The sequence below is a fragment of the Carcharodon carcharias genome, chromosome 3 (genome assembly GCF_017639515.1).
Source record: "Carcharodon carcharias isolate sCarCar2 chromosome 3, sCarCar2.pri, whole genome shotgun sequence".
Classification (NCBI taxonomy): Eukaryota; Metazoa; Chordata; class Chondrichthyes; order Lamniformes; family Lamnidae; genus Carcharodon; species Carcharodon carcharias.
In genome coordinates, this window is record NC_054469.1 from 78,314,981 (window position 1) to 78,334,095 (window position 19,115).

A 19,115-nucleotide genomic window follows, 5' to 3' on the forward strand; every position below is an offset into this window, starting at 1 on the left:
TTCCACCAGAACACTTTACATTGAGGGTGAGGCATCACTGATGTGAGAACAGACATGCACTGTGGTGAGATGAATGCACAGTACATTGAACAGAGGCACATGATAGCGACATCTGCAATAAGTGGAGGGAGAGACCATAGTGTTACACCTGATTGAATATAACACAGCTCAGCATAAAGGGGAGGCATAACACAAGAGGAGAAATGAAATGGATGCCTTTCTATTTACAGTGGTGAGAAATATATACATGTGGTGAACACCCGTGCCACCGTTGTGCTCCTAATATTTCTTGGTCTTCTTAACCCTACTTGATGCATTCCTGACATCCACAGTGGAAGCCTGCTAACTGATACGCTCTATTGTCTGTGATGACTTTGGTGAATGTCCTCTTGAGAGCTGAGACCTGGAGGGCCCTGGCCTGCTTTGGTCTCCTGCTGTGGGGCAAGTGCACTCTCCTCGGCCTATGGAGCTGGAGGTGATGAAGCCACAGGAAGAGGATATTGGGATAAAGTGGACATTCCTGGAGTCACCTGGGTAGATGATGCCTGAGTGTCCAGCTGATGGTCCTCCTTCCCATGGGTGCCTGAGGTCCCCTGGCTGACACTTGAGGCAAGGGGCAGCTGGAGCGAGATCTCACGTAGCCACTGTTGGATGCCATCAATGCCTACAGTGATAGAGTGCAACTCCTGCAGCAGCACAGGCGCTATGTCCTGGACCAAGGTCTCCATGTCTTCCAGTGTTGACCTCGGTGCGATGGAAAGCCAGCACTACAACCTCAGACTGAACATGGACAGACTCCTCCATCGTATGCTGCAATCTGTGGAAAGCAGCTAACAACCCTTCCTAATATTCCCCTGACTGTCACTGCAGATCCACCACCTGAGTTAGCACCAAGTCCGGAAGCTTGTCATCAGACTCGGATTCAGCAGAATCCTGACCTCCAGCAATCCTCCAAGTGCTGGTGACCTTGGACGCCCCTGCCTCTGCCTGCTGTAGACCAGATTGCCTGCTGTGCTCAAAAGTTTGTGACCCTGAGCCTGCTCTCGAACTAGGTCCCACCGAGGTGTGCGTCTCTGTGCTGGTGGGGGGTGTGGGTGAGCACTGTGACGGGTCTTCTACACACGTTTCTTCAGCATCCTCATCCAAGGTGTCCTCAGGCTGGAGATGAGGGGCAGGCTTGTGGTGTCCCTGGGGCACTTTCCAGAGGTGCCAATGGAAAAGAGTAGAGAACATTAGTGCAAGGCAGGTGACTTGAAAACAGGACAATGGACTCATAAATCATTGTCTGAGGGATCAGCTAGTGCAGGATCCTCACTTGGGTGTCGTCAACTGTCGCCACATGAATGGTCCCAGTCCTCTTCGGCCAACTCAGCAACCTGTTCCTCAAAGGGAGTGTGGGGCATTATTTCAGCCATATCTCCCCCGGTCTAGGACCTGTCCCTCCTTTGTGGATGAGCTTGTCCTGTGTAAAGACAGAGGGAGCCGTGCACGGGATGAGGACGTGAGCTACACAGGATATGATCCCAGATGGACATGTGAGAGACTAAGTGGTGATGTCCCTTTAGCTGGCAATGTGTGATATCTACATCCTTCTAATGTCTGATGAGCTTGAGTGTGTGAGTTGAGAGTGATGAGCTGGTTGACTTATCCCAGTGGAATGGATGAGATCATTCATCCTCTTTCTGCACCAAATGACTGACCTCTTCTGTGCTGTGTTGATGCTCACTGTCATGGACACCACCTCCCATGCCACATTTGAAAGGTGCCCCCCCCCCCCCACCAACCCCCCACCACCCCCCCACCCCCCGCCATCATGGGGGTAGAGCACCTCCCAGCAGGCCTCTAGGGCATCCACAAGGTGGCCCAGCGAGGTGTCTCTAAACTTGGGGGCAGATGGCTCTTGGCTTTGGGGGCCATCTCTCGTCTGGGGCAGTCCTGGGCTGCAGACATTCAGAAAGCTGTGCGTGAGTGCAGTTTAAATATGGCACCCAGAGTGATGATCGCTGAGGTTACAGCGGGGCAAGCGAATCAGAAGCCCACGATACGATATGTTTCCTGTTGATGAAGTAAAACCCGCCACTGCGGGTGGCTCACCACCACACTTGGTGCCCGGAAAGGTAAGTCCCACCCAAAATATCTAACATCTATATTCCATATATGCATAATTGTTAACAGGAATAATTAAGAGTACGGGGTTCAGAGTGTGTGATTAGGAGGAGAAAGATGAGGAGTGAATTGTGGTGCAATAGTTATAACAGAGTGAACTTGGGAACATAAAAATAAGAGTAGGCCATTCAGCCCCTCAGCATGTCCTGCCATTCAATGAGATTATGGCTGATCTGTGCCTTAACTCCATTTATTTGTCATAACCCTTAATACCGTTACCTAACATCTGTGTCAGTTTGACATTTTCATGTGACCTATCCTCAACAACTTTTGAGGGGAGAGAGTTCCAGCTTTTCACTATCCTTTGTGTGAAGTAATGCTTCCTGACATTACTCCTGAATGGCCTAGCTCTAATTTTAAGGTTGAACCCTTTGTTCCGGACTCCTTTACCAGAGGCAATAGTTTCTCTCTATCTACTTTATTAACTTCTTTAATCATCTTAAACACATCAATTAGATCACCCCTTAATCTTCTATACCCAAGGGAATATAATTCTGGTCTATGCAGCCTCCATAATTTAATTTGTTTAACCCAGGAACTATTCTGATGAATCCGCACTGCACTCCCTCCAAGGTTAATATATCCTTCCTGAGATACAGTGTCCAAGATGGAACACAGCTCTCCAAAAAGTGTTTAACCAGAGCTTGATATAATCTTAACATAAAAGGTACTCCAGTCCCCTTGAGATAAAAGCCAACATTGCATTAGCCTTTAAATTATTTTTTGTACCTGTCTATGAGTTCTGTACTTGGACTTTTAAATCTCTCTGCTGCTCACAGCTGCCACCTTTTCACCATTTAGAAAATACTCTTATCTATCTTTCTTAGATCCAAAGTGGATGAAGTGGGGGGAGCACATATTGTGACCAGCAAGGCTTCAGATAGTGCAACTAAGAAAAGAGTAATTGAGATGAGAAGTAGGATTCTTACCTTGACAACTTTGGTGAGGTCATTAAACTTTTTTTTACAGAAATAAAAACAGAATACGCTGGAAAAGAAAACTCAGATTGTCAGGCAGCATCTGTGTAGAGAGAAAGAGAAAAACAGAATTAACAGGCCATAACCTCCAAACTCCCTGCCATCGGATTTGTGGGGGCACCACAAAGATGCACTGGGGAATCCCTCTGGGAAGTTCCCAGGTAAGGGTTTGCAATTATCCAGAAGTGCACAGACGTTTGGATGGTTCCACCAGGGTTATGCCAATAGCTACCCAGAAAAAGTTAGAAGAATTAAAATCTCTTCTAAATTCTGGGTAACTATTGGAAAGACCCAGACCAATCCCCCCACAGGGCTCCCCCTGCAGCCCTAAACTCCCAGATGACCCCACAGATAATCCCCACCCACCGACTCCCCATGGGATTCCCCCACCTGCATGGAATTCCTCACATGCTCACATGACACCTCCGCCCTTGGGCTCGCCTTGCCACCCGATCCCCCGCCCCCCACACATGTTTGACCCACAGCCCCCGAAATTCCAAACACCCAGCCCCATGAATGCCTGACTCACCCACCCCACCCGATGTCCGACCACCCCCAGCCCCTCCACTCCACCCGAATGTCCATCCTGCTCCACCCCCTCCTGATGTCTGATCCCTCCAGCCATCTTAATGTCTAACATCCCCAGCCCAAGAATATCTGCCCCGCTCCAACCCCTCCTGATGTCCGACCATCACCCACCACCCCCCACCCCCCCCGCCCTCCCGATATCTGACCCACCTCTCCCTACCCTCACGAATGTCTGGTCCGCTGCATCCCCCTCCCCTCCCACAATGTCCGAACCCCCTCTCCCCAAAACACCCCCGAATGTCTGACCCCTCCCAACCCGAAGAATGTCCGGCCTGTTGCACCCTCTCCCTGTGTCCGACTCCCCCCACACCGCCCCAATGTCCGACCACCTCCACCCACCCCCACTCGACCTCCGGTCACGTCTACCTCCCAATCATTTTCACTTACCTTAGGTTCTTACCTTCTCTCTGGCCTGTCAATTTCAATGGGACCTTTAAACTTATCTGCTTTATGGCAGCTAGTGCTATAAAAAGGGGGACGTGTCCTTCTTCAATTCGACGGTGCTGGACTTCGATGCTGGACTTTGGTGACAGCTGCACTGCCTGTATCTCACCTGGCCTGAGGTGGAAGCTCAGACGAGACAGGCACAGAAGAAATTTGGCAATTTCTGTCACTCCAAGGAAGTTGCAACCCAATGTTTCAGGTCGGTGACCTTTCATTAGAACTGTGAAAAGTTGGAGGTGTAATAGGTTTTGAGCAAGGAGTGGGCGGGACAAGGGCAAAGGGAAGGCCTGTGACAAGCTGGAAGACAGGAGAGATTGAATGAAAGAAAAATGAGTCCTCTGGGCCAAAGATGAGGTGCTATTCTTGAAGCTTATGCTGAGCTTCGCTAGAACAGTGCAGTAGGTTGAGGACAGAAATATTCCTCCAGGGCCAAAAGGAATGGAGACGGGGCATGAAAAGAAACAAAGAAACAAAATATGTCGCTAGAGCAAATGTGTGCTCACAAAATCAAATGAAACAAGAAAAGGAAACAAAATGGGGACAGTTTACAATCTAAAATTGGTGAATTCAGTGTTGAATCCAGAAGGCTGTGAAGTGCCTGATGGAAAGATGGGATGCTGTTCCTGAAGCTTACATTGAGCTTCATGAGAATAGTGCAGAATTAAAATGACAGGTGAAGCAGCGATTTACTTGTACTTCTTTCAATCTAGTCTACTGCTCACAATGTGGTCTCCTTTATATTGGGGAGACCAAATGCAGATTAAGTGACTGCTTTGTGGAACACCTCCATTCTGTCTGCCAGCATAACCCTGATCTTCTGGTGTCATTTTAATTCTTTACCCTGTTCTCATGCTGACACCTCTGTCCTCGGCCTGCTGCACTGTTCCAATGAGGTTCAACATAAGCTTGAGAAAGGGCACCTTATCATTCCATTAAACACTTCAGAGCCTACTCAATGTTGAGTTCAAAAATTTCAAACGTAAACTCTGTCCCCATTTTGATTCCCTTACTTTCTTTTTTTTGTTTCTTTTCTTGCAGTCAGCAGCACATCTGCTCTAGGCACATCTTTTGTTCCTTTGTTTCCTTTCTGGTTCCATTCCATTTTCTTTGGCCTTGGAGGACTAACTATTCTGTCATTTAATCTCTCCTGCCTTCCACCCTTATCAGAGACCTTCATTTGTCCTTGTGCCACCTGCTCCTTTCTCAAAACCTATTATATCTCTAACTTATCCCAGTTCTGATGAAAGGTTACCACCCTGAAATCTGAACTCTATTTGTCTCTCTCTCTACATAAATGTTGCCTGATCTGTTGAGTTTTTTTCTAGCGTCTTCTGTTTTTATTTCAGATTTCCAGCTTCCGCAGTATTCTGCTTTCAAATGAAACTATTTTACAGCACTGAAGTCATGTCCTTGGAGTTAAGTTCCTAGCATTGATCTCTTCTGCATCTCTTCCCACTGCAGGTTGGGTGTTGTCTGGGTGGCCTTCTGCCTCCTGGGGGAACAGGATCTCCTTCTTCTTGCCGACTGCCTAGTCCAAGACTTTCAAAAGTATATCAAACAACATGGTTGCCCTCTCTGTGCCTTAAAAAGTTTTTCATTTGCCTGTAACCATAGTGTATCTTCCCTTTAAGTATAACCAGAGGTGCTTGATTACATTAACACCATTCCCCCACCGACCCACCCCCCCGGCCCCCCAGCAACCAAAACAGTCACTTAGTCAATAATCAGATTGGGTAGCACTGGCTGCTCCCCGATACATAATAATGAGATGTTAGCACCAAGTTTGCATGTAACGCACACCCTACCTTCTGCACATCCGCTTTAAGGGATTATTGAATTTGTTGGCCTTTTTTTGCTGACTGGGGATGTGGTCTGAGACTTATTTCTTTGCACTTTGCATGTTCAGGAACTCTATGTCACAGAGATGCCTAACAGCCCATATTGCGAATTGTTGGTAACAACCAGAGAGAGTGAAAGAGGCTAGTATTTCTACTCATCACTCTAAATGGGATTCTCATATGCAGTTAAAAACAAAGGTATTGAGGTATTATTAGTTTTTGAACAATAAAATAAACAAATTTGCACAGGGAACACAATCCATACAAAATAGAAACCATCTATGCAACACTGCATACAAAGTTATCAAGTTCTTTTTATTAAATGGTAAGAATCCAAAAGAACATGAAATACTTTTAAAGTTAGTGAGCTTTTCTATATTTGTACCTATTTCTGGGATTACATGATTTTGTTTGACATTCCCTACAATGTGTTATTGAAATATAAGCAATAAATAAGTGTCATTCTCTATTAGTTTTAGTTATTATAATTTGATCACTGCAGGTACATTCATAGGTAGCATGCAACCGATTCTAAGTAACCTAATTCTTTACATACCTTTTTAACCACAGTGCCTTAAATAACTTTTTTCCAATTATTTCTGAGCTAACAGCATAAATAGGATTTTTGTAATGCATTTGAGTTTTCTTTCAAGCTTTGCCACAAAAAGGTTTCATTATAAACATGTGACTTAAATACAGTGTCCATACCAAATGTATAAAAATAGTCATTTTTGATAAATAATTGAACAAATTGATTTACATGATACAATGTGCAGCAACTAACCTTCTGCTACCAGCTGTAGTTTACTGATTGTCTAGGAGACAGCATGCAGCGATAATTGTCCCTGTGCCTTGTCATGAAGAGAACTGAATCAACAGGACGCCTGACCACCCAGAGCAAACGGCCCAATTCATATCTATCTGGGATACTTCAGCATAGACTTTATTTTAAAAAAAACCTTTGCTTTTGGGAAGAATTACCTCTGCTACAAAAGCCATTTTTATTCTGCTGCCCTTGATTTCCAGCTGTCCTGAGGCTGCAAGGGTCTTAGATCACCCTGGGAGTTTGCAGGCCAGACAAGCAAACTAGTTTTGTGCTCAAATAGTTATAGATTCATAAGCATGCTCCTGAAAACTGTTTTATGACTTTTTCTCCACTGAAGATTAATCGGCTATATTTTCATCACTTTATTTCAAATAAAGTTCAATTTCCAGTGTTCCCTTGAAGTCAATTTCTGTGACTCTTACCTCTGCAATATCAGTGGAATGCAGAAGAATATTGCACTTATGCAATAATGATATATTTAGGACTGACAGCTGCAGGCCATGTTTTTCAGTACTTTTCAGTACTTGTTAATTCATCATTATCATTACAAGTTAATGGCACTGTCATTCTTAAATTTCTGTGTACCTGTCACAACCTCTACAGACGAAGCTGCGATGTTTGATAAAGAGATACCTGACATCCCTTCAAGTTCCCAGGAATCTGGTGAATTTCCAAGGTCTGATGAACTGACTGGGCCCAGGTTGGAGCTGCTACTCTCTTCAGATTTGCAGGGAAACACCAGTGGAATCGATCTCTCAGGTGATGAACTTGCTGAAGATGAAAGGGTTACCGACATAGACTGAAGAGGGGTTAACGTGGTGTCAGAGTGTGGAGATACACATCTAACAAGTGGTAAGCGGTCACCTTGGGGTGACTGGCAATGCTGAGAATGGACTGGTGTGGACAAGGCATGGTAATGATCATTTTCCATAGGTCTTTGTGAAATCATTCCTAGTCCTTGAGGGTTACTGTATTGAACACCTGGATCCAAAGACCTCATGCCCGCTGCTGTTGAGTTTTGCGATGGGTTTGTTGTAGTGCAAGAGGCTGTCCCTCCCTGCATATGAAAACAAGGCTGATGTGATGTCCAAGCCATTCTTGGTTTCAAGTTGTCCACTGAATGGGCCATGTGAGCACCATGAACAGGCCAGAAAGGTGTGCTTTTCTGTGCTGTCAAAACGCTTTCCAAAAGATGCATTATATTGTGAAGGTCTTTGCCTAATTGAGACACTTCTTGAGTTAGGTTACCCATCTGTTAAAAAAAAGTACTTTGTCACTGATTTTATTTACACAGTGCCAATCAAACTGAGAAGTATAAATAATAATGTACTGCACTTGAACACACTGATGGTACCTTTTTCTTGTGAGAATATGCAAATGCAACTATTGTCTGTGCTCTTAAATAAATTTGACCAAATTTTCTATGCGTTCTGGAAATGCTGAGAGTACCTTGTGGTTAATTAGAGTTCTGTATATAAAGGGCACTGTAAACATATATTTGTCTACAGTCTATCTGCATTGTATGCCATGTGGCATCTTTGTGCCCTAGAGAAAAGTACGGCTTTGATAACTCATGCACTAACTTTAACGCATGCTAATGCATGGAGCAATGACTAAGAAATGCCACATAAATTCCGATAACAGGAAGGGCAGCTGTAAGACAAAATCTGGTTCTGATAGTGCTAGTGTAATGTTTCTGCATGTATTATCTTGACAGACTTTTATTAGGTAAAGGTACCAAGGAGTTTAAATCAAATGCAGGTAAACAGTGATGAAGTACAGATCAGCCATGATCTAATTGAAAAATAGAAAAAAATTGTACTTATATAGCACCCTTCATGACCACAGGACATCCCAAATTGTTTTACAGCCAATGAAATGTAATCACTCTTGTAATGAGGAAACATGGCAGCCAATGTGTGCACAATAAGGCCCCACAATCAGTAATATGAGTGACAATGACTAGAAATTCTACTTTAGTGATGTTGTGATGAAACTCCCTTGATTTTCTCCAAAACAGTGGCATGTGATCTTTTCCGCCCACCTCAGCTAAAAAATGGCACCTCTGACCATGCAGCCCTCCCTTAGTACTGGCACTGGAGTGTCATCTTAGATTTTAAACTCAAGTCTTTGGAGTGGGACTTAAACAGATTTGAGGGGCTGAACTGTCTACTTCCGGCTCTATGCCCAGAATTTTCCAGCTCCCCATGGCAGGGCCGGCAAGCCATTGAAATCGCTGTTCACCTCAGAGGAACCAGAAGAGCCCTCAGGCGTGAGGGGCTGGAAAATTCCAGTGCTTTTTTCTTCCTTTCTTTCATGTGTCTTTATGAACACATTTTTTGAGGGGTATCCTGTTTTCAAGGAACCAGTTACAAACTTCTTCCCACCTGATAGACTGTATGCGTCCTATCATCCAAACATATGGCATGGAAGCTGGCCATTCAGGCCATGTCTGTATAGCTGTCTGAAAGAGTTATCCAAGTCCCACTCCCCTACTTGTTCCCCATAGCCCTGTAAGCTTTCTCCTTTTCAAGAATATGTCCAATTCCCTTGTAAGTTGTAGCTCAATCAGCCTCCGCCAGTCTTTCAGGTTTTGCTTTCCGGATTGTGAGCACCATTTTGTTGTATATTTTAGCAGTGTAGAGATGGCATTAGTTTCTAAGTGTGCAACAGGTTTATTTACAAGAGTTTTAAAATATATCTACAATCACAAAATGCCTGCACTCATGCTTACAGCTCAGCTTCTGGTAGCTTGTGTGGTGTCTATTTACTTTAGCTCTGAGTCTACACCCAGGCTTAATCAATCAAGCACAGTAAGCTTAGATCAGTTACCAGACACCCATAATTGAACACAGAATAATTGAACACTACAAGAACACTGATTGTACCTTTTCCTTGTTAGAACATGCAAATATAACTGTATTTTGTACTCTTTTTGGTAAATTTGACCAAGTTTTCTATGCTTTCTGGAAATGCTGCAAGTACATATACCCTTGCGGTGGTTTAGAAGTTTAAGTAATAACACTGAAACAGGAAATTAACACATCTCAAAATCTGCCCAGTTTTAGTTTTAATGAAGGCTGGCTGGGGGTGGGCGACCAATCCACTCTTGGGAGGTGGGTCCATCATTGAAGCTTTGAAGGAGTCTGTGTGCCTCCATTTTAACAAGATTTCAATTTTTAACACATGCTGGGTTTCCTGGGCCTTTGGAAACCCAGTAACTACAGGGAGACAAGAAAGGCTGGTAAGTGGCCTTTACACCACAGCTTACTGACAAGGAGAAGCAGTTGCATTTCTTCCAGGCCCAACAAACTAACATGTAAATACCACACTCCCACCAATATTTCCCTTTGAGACCCACAATCACAACCTGGCCCAATCGCCCGCTGACACCCATCACTGAATTGCACATCAACATCCCTGCCCCCACCCCCAATAATCACTTGCAATACTCCCAACACTGACCACCCCATCACCGACCTGCCTGCAATCACTGAGCTCCCCATTCCTGATACCACAATATCTACACCCCATCACTAACATCCTCTATTGCCAACTCCCATGTCACTAAACTCCCATCACTGACCACACCCCGCAAATTTCTCAACATTAAACCTTCGTCATCAGCCTTCCCTTGATTACTGACACCTTTAATGATCATAGGGGCTGAAGATCACAATCTCCCCATTCCTGCACTCCTAATCTCTGACTCTGACCTGTTGCTCCATCTCTGCCTCTGACCTCTACCATATCTCCAAACTCTCCCCAAACCCCTACTATTTACAGCAGACCCCCTTGCTCCCCCCACAATGTCCACTCCTAATAGTCATGCACCCTTGGGCTGTGTCCTTTAGTGCAGCATTTGCTGCCCAACAGACACCTATGTCTATCTTTCTGGTTGGTTTCCACACGTGGAATTGGTTTGTAAAAAACATGCACACTACATAGTCTAAACTTCCAGCTTTCTCAACCATAACTCATCCTCCCTCACTACAAAACCTCAACCCTGTAAACACCAGCGCAATGCAAAAACAGACCAAGTGATCCATGTTGGTAGTTATGCTCCACACAAGCCTCTTCCTACCTCATTTCATCTAACCCTATCCTTATCTAGCCTTCCCTTATGTCCATCTATCCCATTTGTCTTAAATATTCTAGGTGGCAGTGAGTTCCACTCTCTCGATAAAGAGGTTTCTCCTGAATTTCCCATTGGCTTTATTGGATTCAGGTCATAGACCTGAAACATTGGGCAGAATCATCCCAGATTTGCACTAAATGCAGCAGCGGGGCGAGAAAAAGAACATTTTACCTGCCAGCTTCAATGGTGGCTTTTCACGCCATATCATCCAAATTCCGCCTCATTAATCATGCATTCCCAAAAACACGCTGTTTCAATGGCGGGCGAGCTCTCATTTGCCTGTCATGCCGTCACCTCGCCGCTTCATGTCGGGCACCATATTTAAAGTGCAGCTGCACGCACACCTCTCAATGCTTCCAGCCCAGGACTGCAGCACTGAAGACATGACCCCAAAAGGCAAGAAGACTGAAGCCTCGATATTCAGTGACGTGTCCCTGGAATACCTTTTGGATGCCGTGAAGGCCGGCCGTGATGTCCCCTACCTCCACTCTGGCCGCAGGAGGTCCAGCAATCACCACTCTGTCTTAGTAGGTGATGGCAGTGATGGTCAGTGTCAGTGCTGCACACAAGACATTGGCCATCCAATGTAGAAAGAGGATGAATGTTCTCATCTGTGCTGCCAGGGTAAGGCTTCCACCTCATCACTCTAACCTCACACACTCAAGCCTATCACACATTCACTGGCATCTCACATCTCCCTGTTGCTGCGTCAAAATCCTGGAACTCCCTCCCTAACAGCACTGTGGGTATACCTACACCACTGGGACTGCAACAGTTCAAGAAGTCAGCTCACCACCAACTTCTCAAGGGCAATTAGGGATGGGCAATAAATGCTGGCCTAGCCAGTGAAGCCCACCTCACGTGAATAAATTTTTAAAAATTCACTGCCAGCTCAAGGGACATCATCACTCTCTCTCTCATGCACACCCACACATCTCCATCTAGCCTCATCTCCTCTGCAAACTGCTTCCTCAGCCCTTACCATCTTGAGGCCACTTGCACAGATCAACTGGTGCCCTCACACACACCCTGGGATACCCCTCTTCCCTCGTACAGCCCTTGCCCTGCAGCCTCTTCCCTCGCCTGAGGCCACTTCTCCCCCTTCCCCAAGCAAACCCTAGCCCTACAGCCATTGAAAAGCCACCCCCCCCACCCCCCGTCTTATACCTCGTTTGGTAGAGACCTGCCTGTGAACCCCCTAAAAGTGATGTGGTGCTGTCTGTGAAACCTAGCACTGATGACCATGTGTGCTGCCCGAAGCAAGGTCGGCAAACAAACTTTGAAGTCCCGAGCGAAGTGCAGCTCACCAGGCACATGTCAGTTATGGACTGTGAAACATGTTGGCATGCTAGGAAGATTCAGTGTGGGGCATGATTCTGGTGAGCAGAGCCTGTAATGAGATGCAGATGTATTACAATAAAGTTCCGGATGTCCGACAGCAGAAACACGGCCCACCATTAAGGGGCAGAGTGCACCATTGCAATCTGGTTTCACAGCATCGTGAAACTGATTTTTGGCCTTCTTGCCATAATGTCCGCTGACGCCACCATACACATCCGCCTCCAACGGGCACGGAACATTCCGCCCATTGATTCTATTTCTCTCTCCACATTTGCTGCCAGACCTACTGAGTGTTTCTAGCATTTTCTGTTTTTATTTAATCTTTCTATGTTACTATGTCAAATTCCTTCAAAATTTTAAAGACCTTTATTTGATCAGCATTCAGCCTTTCTTTTCTAGAAAAAAAGCACCAGCCAGTTCCTGATAAGGGTATTCTTTCAATTCTGGCATCATGCTTGTGAATCTTTTTTGCATCTTCTCCAATGCCTTGATTTCTTCTTGATAATTTGGAGACCTGAACTGTGCACAGTGCTTTAAGTGCCGTCCATCTAAACTTCAGTAGAAGTTTAATATAACTTCTTTTGTTTTCAATTCCACCCCTCTAGGAAAGAACCCAAACTCTAGGTTTGCTTTTATAATGGCCTTGTTAACCAGCATTGCTACATTTTATGATGTGTATATGTGTATCCCTAAAGCTCTGCTTAACCTTCTCTACTCTAAGCAGAATAATCCCATCTTCTCTAACCTTTCCACAAAGCTAATGTCCCTCAAACTTGGTTCCTTTTTTGGTGAATCACCCTTGCATCAGGCCCACCGTAAACAAAACACTTTGTAGGGGAGGTGATGGTATATTAGTGTTGTTGCTGGACTAGTATTCTAGAGACCCAAAGTAATGCTTTGGGGACTTGGGTTCAAATCTTGCCATGGCAGTTGGTGGAATTTGAATTCAATAAAAATCCGGAATTAGAAGTCTAACGATGACCATGAAACCATTGCCAATTGTTGTAACAACCCATCTGATTCACTAATGTCCTTTCGGGAAGGAAATCTGTCATCCTTACCTGGTCTGGTCAGGTCTACCTGTGACTCCAGACCCACACCACAGCAATGTAGTTGAGTCATAAATACTCGCAAAGCCAGCCACATTCTGTGAATGAATTAAAAAAAAACAGAGGTAGTTTCAGCAAAGATTTGAAGAAATTCCCACCTAAAGTGGGAGTATGTTTTTTTTTTTAAATTCACTCACAGGATGTGGCTTTGCTGGCTGGACCAGCATTTATTGCCTATCCCTAGTTGCCTTCTTGATCTGCAGCAGTCCATGTGGTGTAGTTGCACGCACAGTGCTGTTAAGGAGGGTGTTCCAGGATTTTGACCCAGCGACAATGAAGGAACGGCGATATATTTCCAGGTCAGGATGGTGAGTGACTTGGAGGAAAACTTCCAGGTGGTGATGTTCCCATCTATCTGCTGCCCTTGTCCTTCTGGATGGTAGTGGTTGTGGGTATAGAAGGTGCTGATGAAGGAGCCTTGATGAATTCCTGCAGTGCATCTTGTAGATGGTACACACTGCTGCCACTGTGCGACGATGGTGGAGGGGCTGTCAATTAAGTGGGCTGCTTTGTCCTGGATGGTTTTGTGGGAGTTGCACTCAACCAGACAAGTGGGGAGTATTCCATCATACTACTGTCTTGTACCTTGCAGATGGTAGACAGGCTTCGGGGAGCCAGGGAGGACGATTCCCGGCCTCTGACCTGCTCTTATAGCCACAGTATTTATATGGCTAGTCCAGTTCAGTTTCTGGTCAGTGGAAACTCCCAGGATGTTGATAGTAGGGGATTCAGTAAAGGTAATGCCATTGAATATCAAGGGGCGATGGTTGGATTCTCTCTTGTTGGAGATGGTCATTGCCCAGCACTTTGTGTGGCGCAAATGTTACTTTCCACTTGTCAGCCCAAGCCTGGATATTGTCCTGGTCTTGCTGCATTTGGACATGGGCTGCTTCAGTATCTGAGAAGTTGTGAATGTTGCTGAACATTGTGCAATCATCAGTGAACATCCCCACTTCTGACCTTATGGTGGAAGGAAGGTCATTGATGATGCAGCTAAAGATGGTTGGACCTAGGACACTACCCTGAGGCACTCTTGCAGTGATGTCTTGGAGCTGAAATGACTGACCTCCAACAATCACAAACATCTTCCTTTATGCTAGGTATGACTCCAACCAGTGGAGAGTTTTCCCCTGATTCCCATTGACTCCAGTTTTGCTCCTTGAGGGGAAGATGAAATACTCTCCACTTGCCTGGATGGATGCAAGCTGTAATAACACTTAATAAGATCAGCGCTACTCAGGAAAAAGCAAGTCTGTTTGATCAGCATTTTGTCCATGAGGCTAGACATCTGTTTTCACCGCCATCAGCATACTACAGGTGCAGTATGCGCTATCTACAGGATCCACGGCAGAAAATTGTCCAAGTTTCTTCAGCAGTACATCCCAAACCTGTAAATTCCCACACCTTGTAGGTCAATCGCAGCAGGTGCAGCAGAACATCACCATCTTCAAGCACCCCTCCAAGTCACACACCATTCTGACCTGGACACGTATCGCTGATCCTTCAGCATTGCTGGGTCAAAATCCCAGCATTGTGGAAGCACCTTCATCATACAGATATTAATGCTTCTAGAAGGCCCATCACCACCTTATCAAGTGCTCTTAGGGATGAACAAGAAATGCTGCTCTTGACAGTGCCATCCACACCCTGATAACAAATCTGTGAATGTCCCAAATGTTTGTATGCTAATCTTGCAAAGTTTAAGTTTATGGCCAATGAGATTTCATCACAAATTAAGTTGTTGAGGGAAAAGAGGATTCATTTCAAAACATACAGGCAGGGGATGATTTTGGCCAAAAACTTCAGGTACACAGAGGTAACAAGGTGGCCAAGAAAATCCTAAGATGTTTTACCAGTACATTATGAGCAAGAGGATAACTAAGGAAAGGGCAGGGCTGTCAGAGATGTACATGTTAACTTGTGGGTTGATGCAGAAGATATGGGCAGGGTTCTCAACGAGTACTTTGTCTCTGTCTTCACTAAGGAGAGGGATGATGCAGACATTATAGTTAAAGAATAAGAGTGTGAAATACTAAATAGAATATGCATAGTGAGAGAGGAAGTGCTAGAGGGACTGGCATCTTTGAAGGTGGATAATTCACCAGGGCCAAATGGATTGTATCCCAGGTTGTTAAAGGAAACCAGGGAGGAAAGAGTAGATGCTCTGAGGGCCATTTTCCAATTCTCAGTGGATACAGGTGAGGCACTAGAGGATTGGAGATCTGCAAAAGTTGTAGCAATATTTAAAAAGGGTGCAGGCGATAGGCCAGAAAATTATAGACCTGTCGGTTTGACTTCGGTGATGGACAAATTATTGGAATCAATTCTGAGAGACAGGGTAAACTGTCACTTAGAAAGGCACGGATTGTTCAGGGACAGTCAGCATGGTTTTGTTAGGGGAAGATCGTGTCTTGGTAATTTATCGAATTTTTTGAGGAAGTAACAAGGAGGATTGATGAGGGTGTTGTAGTGGATGTTGTATATGTGGATTTCAGTAAGGCATTTGACAAGGCCCCACATGACAGACTGGTCAGAAAAGTGAGATCCCATAGGATACAGGGGAATGTGGTGAGTTGGATCTAAAATTGGCTCAGTGACAGGAAACAGAGGGTAATGGTCAATGGATGTGTTTGTGAGTGGATAACAGTTTCCATTGGCATTCCACAGGGCTCAGTGTTGGTGCCCTTGCTGTTTGTTGTATATATTAATAATTTGGGCTTAAATTTGGGAGGCATGATTGGGGAATTTGCAGATGACACAAAAATCGGCCGTGTAGCTGATAGTGAAAAGGGTAGCTGTTGGCTACAGGATCGTATCAATGATTTGGTTGAGTGGGAATAAAAGTGGCAAATCCAATTCTATCCAGAGAAGTGTCAGTTAATGCATTTGGGGAGGGAAAGCAAAGCAAGGGAATATTCAATAAATGGGAGGATATTGAGTGGGGTACAGGAAGTGAGAGCCCTTGGAGTGCATGTCCACACGCCCTTGAAGGTGGCAGGAAGCTAGATAAGGTGGTAAAGAAAGCATATGGAATGCTTTCCTTTATTGGATGAGGCATTGGTTACAAAAGCAGGGATGTAATGTTGGAACTGTATAAAACACTGGTTAAGCCACAGCTAGAATTTTGTGTACAGTTCTGGCCATCACATTACAGAAAGGACATCATTGCTCTGGAGAGGGTGCAGGGGAGATTTACAAGAATGTTGCCGGTCTTGAAAATTGCAGCTATGAAGAAAGATTGGATAGGTGAGGGTTGTTTTCCTTAGAACAAAGGAGGCTGAGGGGTGATCTAATTGAGGTGTATGAGATTATAAGGGGCTTAGATAAAGTAGACAGGAAAGATCTTTTTCCCCTAGCTTGGTTGGGGGGGGGGGGGGTGTCAATTACCAGGGGGCATAGAATTAAGGTGATCGGTAGAAGGATTAGAGGGGACAGGAGGAAAACAATTTACACCCAGAGGGTGATGGACATCTGAAATTCACTGCCTAAACTGGTAGTTGAGGCTGAAACACTCAACTCATTTAAAAGGTAATTGGATATGCACCTGAAGTGCTGTAACCTGCAAAGCTATGGACCAGGTATTGGAAAGTAGGATTAAAAATGAATGGCTAGTTCCTTTTTTCTCTATTTATGGGTGGCACAGACACAATGGGCTGAATGGCCTCTTTCTGCGCCATAACGTTTCTATGGCTCTATTGGGTCTCAAGCTGCAACACTGTTTTAGCCCATGTCTAGCTCAGGATAGTTGCAGGCTAGCGCTCATTTGATAGGCTGCATACTGTTTTGGTCAGTAATACTCACTTAGTGATCTCCCCTAACAGGGACCAGCTGACAAGTAGATACCGTATGAATGGGAATTTGCATTAGGAGATAAGTGGGGACTGAAGTGTTAGCTGTCTAAATTTCAAAGAGACATAACTGGGGGCTTTACAACTGGTAGAATCATAAATAAATAAGGTAAAGTTATTAAATATATTTTTCCTTGAAAGTGCTGGCTATAAGGACATCATGAAAGATGTTTACATTCTGGGAAAGGTAACTTCCAAAGAAAGTTTAAACATTGGGATATAAAAGACCAAAAGGGAGAAAATATATTTAAGGAAAGATTGAAAGCTGTATGGCGAGAAGTCTTGTGAGATCTTGAAAGATGGGTTGTGCAAAGACAGACCTGTGAAAAGTAGCCTCTCATCACTCCTCCCCCCACCCCCTGCAGAGAACTGCTTGTTTGTTCCAGAAAGCAAGGTTTTGCTAATAGCCTTAGATTTCCATTGTTGAGTGAGGGAGAGAGAGAAGCTGTGAAATACCTCCCTTATAGCAACAAGGATGCCTTGGAGTAATGTTACTGGATGTTTTATAGATTAAGAATCCATTTCAATTTTGCTTGGAAAAGGGTGTTTATGTGGGGGTCAAGTTAAGTAGGTATCTTTTGGGAAATTTGTAAGTCTAAATTTAACTGTGTAACTGTAATCTTGTGTGTTTAAGTTTTTTTTCTTTTGTAACAATTGTTTAACTTAATATTTAAGATCTCCAAAAGTGGTAATGGACTCTTTACTTCTGACTTCGGTACAAATACCTTCTTGTAATAAAAGTCCAAATTGCAAATCGTTGTAATAGCTTGGCCAAGTTTCCCTTTGGGATTTACCACCTATCATATCATAACACTATTGCCCTTAGAATTCCTTCTTCCTGTCCATACTTGTTGCTTAATCTTTGCAAGAATGCATACTTTACTAAGCTTCTTTACCTATTTTCACAACACTTTAACAGGGCACGTATTCATTCACTGCCTCTGTTCTTGCAGAAGAAGCTGACACATGGTTGGAGGGAGAACTGATGAACAGGAAGCGGTCACACCACATTACAAACTTGGACTCCAATGGAAAACACCATCATCAAAGTCAATGTTAGAGGAAGAACATGCAGCACTGGAGATGGCAAGACTCGATCTTGCACTGTAAGGTATTTCAGCATTTTTCTTTCTTTTTTGTTTCCATTTAATTCTGGCTCTCACAATCACACACACAGCAAAGTACTCTAGGACTCTACTGCACTACCATTCATCTGCTACTGCTTACCTTAGACACAGTGTGCTTCATCATATCCTATTCCTTTTGCCTAGGTTCCTCAGATACATTGGGCCCTGCTGCTGCACAGGTGGAGGTGTACAGTCCTCCTGAAGATATCTCATCACTTGATCAGGCACCAATACATAAATTGGCACACTGGGCAGTGCATTGTAATGAGTTAAAATAGTTCGCACAGGATGATTCCCACAGCACAAGTGAGCCAGACTAGTTTTCAAGTAGAAAGGACAGACCAGGAAGCAACACACTGGAGAGCAAGTTTGGGTCCTAATTCTGCTGAAGGCAGAAATGCAGATTTTAGGGACCCAGCTTTTAAAAGAAAAAATAATTTCTGTGCACCAGTAATTGCCGAATAAATAGGAAGCTACAGTAACATATCAGAGACGATGGATGAGTTTGCTAGTAACTTGTACGTGATTCTGACACATGGCATCGACACTCTGCAGTCACCCATGGAGCATCTGGTCACCTCAATGCACGCTGCAGCAATGTCCTTCTTGCAGGAGTCTGTGGCTCTTTTAATGTACAGTAGTCTGTAGTATTAGGGATATTGGGCTCCATCACTTCCTCTACCTTTGACAGGGGCTTCAATTTCATCAGAGAT

At 44.5% G+C, this 19,115-nt stretch overlaps 1 protein-coding gene across 1 annotated transcript in view; it reads right to left on the bottom strand.

The window, feature by feature from the left end:
- Window positions 1-861: 861 nt before the first annotated feature.
- kcnh8 (potassium voltage-gated channel, subfamily H (eag-related), member 8) overlaps window positions 862-19,115 on the bottom strand; it is a 409,192-nt gene continuing 390,938 nt past the window's right edge. The window contains exons 16-19 of the mRNA XM_041183962.1: window positions 7,425-8,091; window positions 4,285-4,395; window positions 1,124-1,250; window positions 862-1,009 (exon numbers count right to left, since the gene is read on the bottom strand). Of these exons, the coding sequence (XP_041039896.1) occupies window positions 862-1,009; window positions 1,124-1,250; window positions 4,285-4,395; window positions 7,425-8,091 (1,053 nt within the window). The remainder of the gene's footprint in view (window positions 1,010-1,123; window positions 1,251-4,284; window positions 4,396-7,424; window positions 8,092-19,115) is intronic.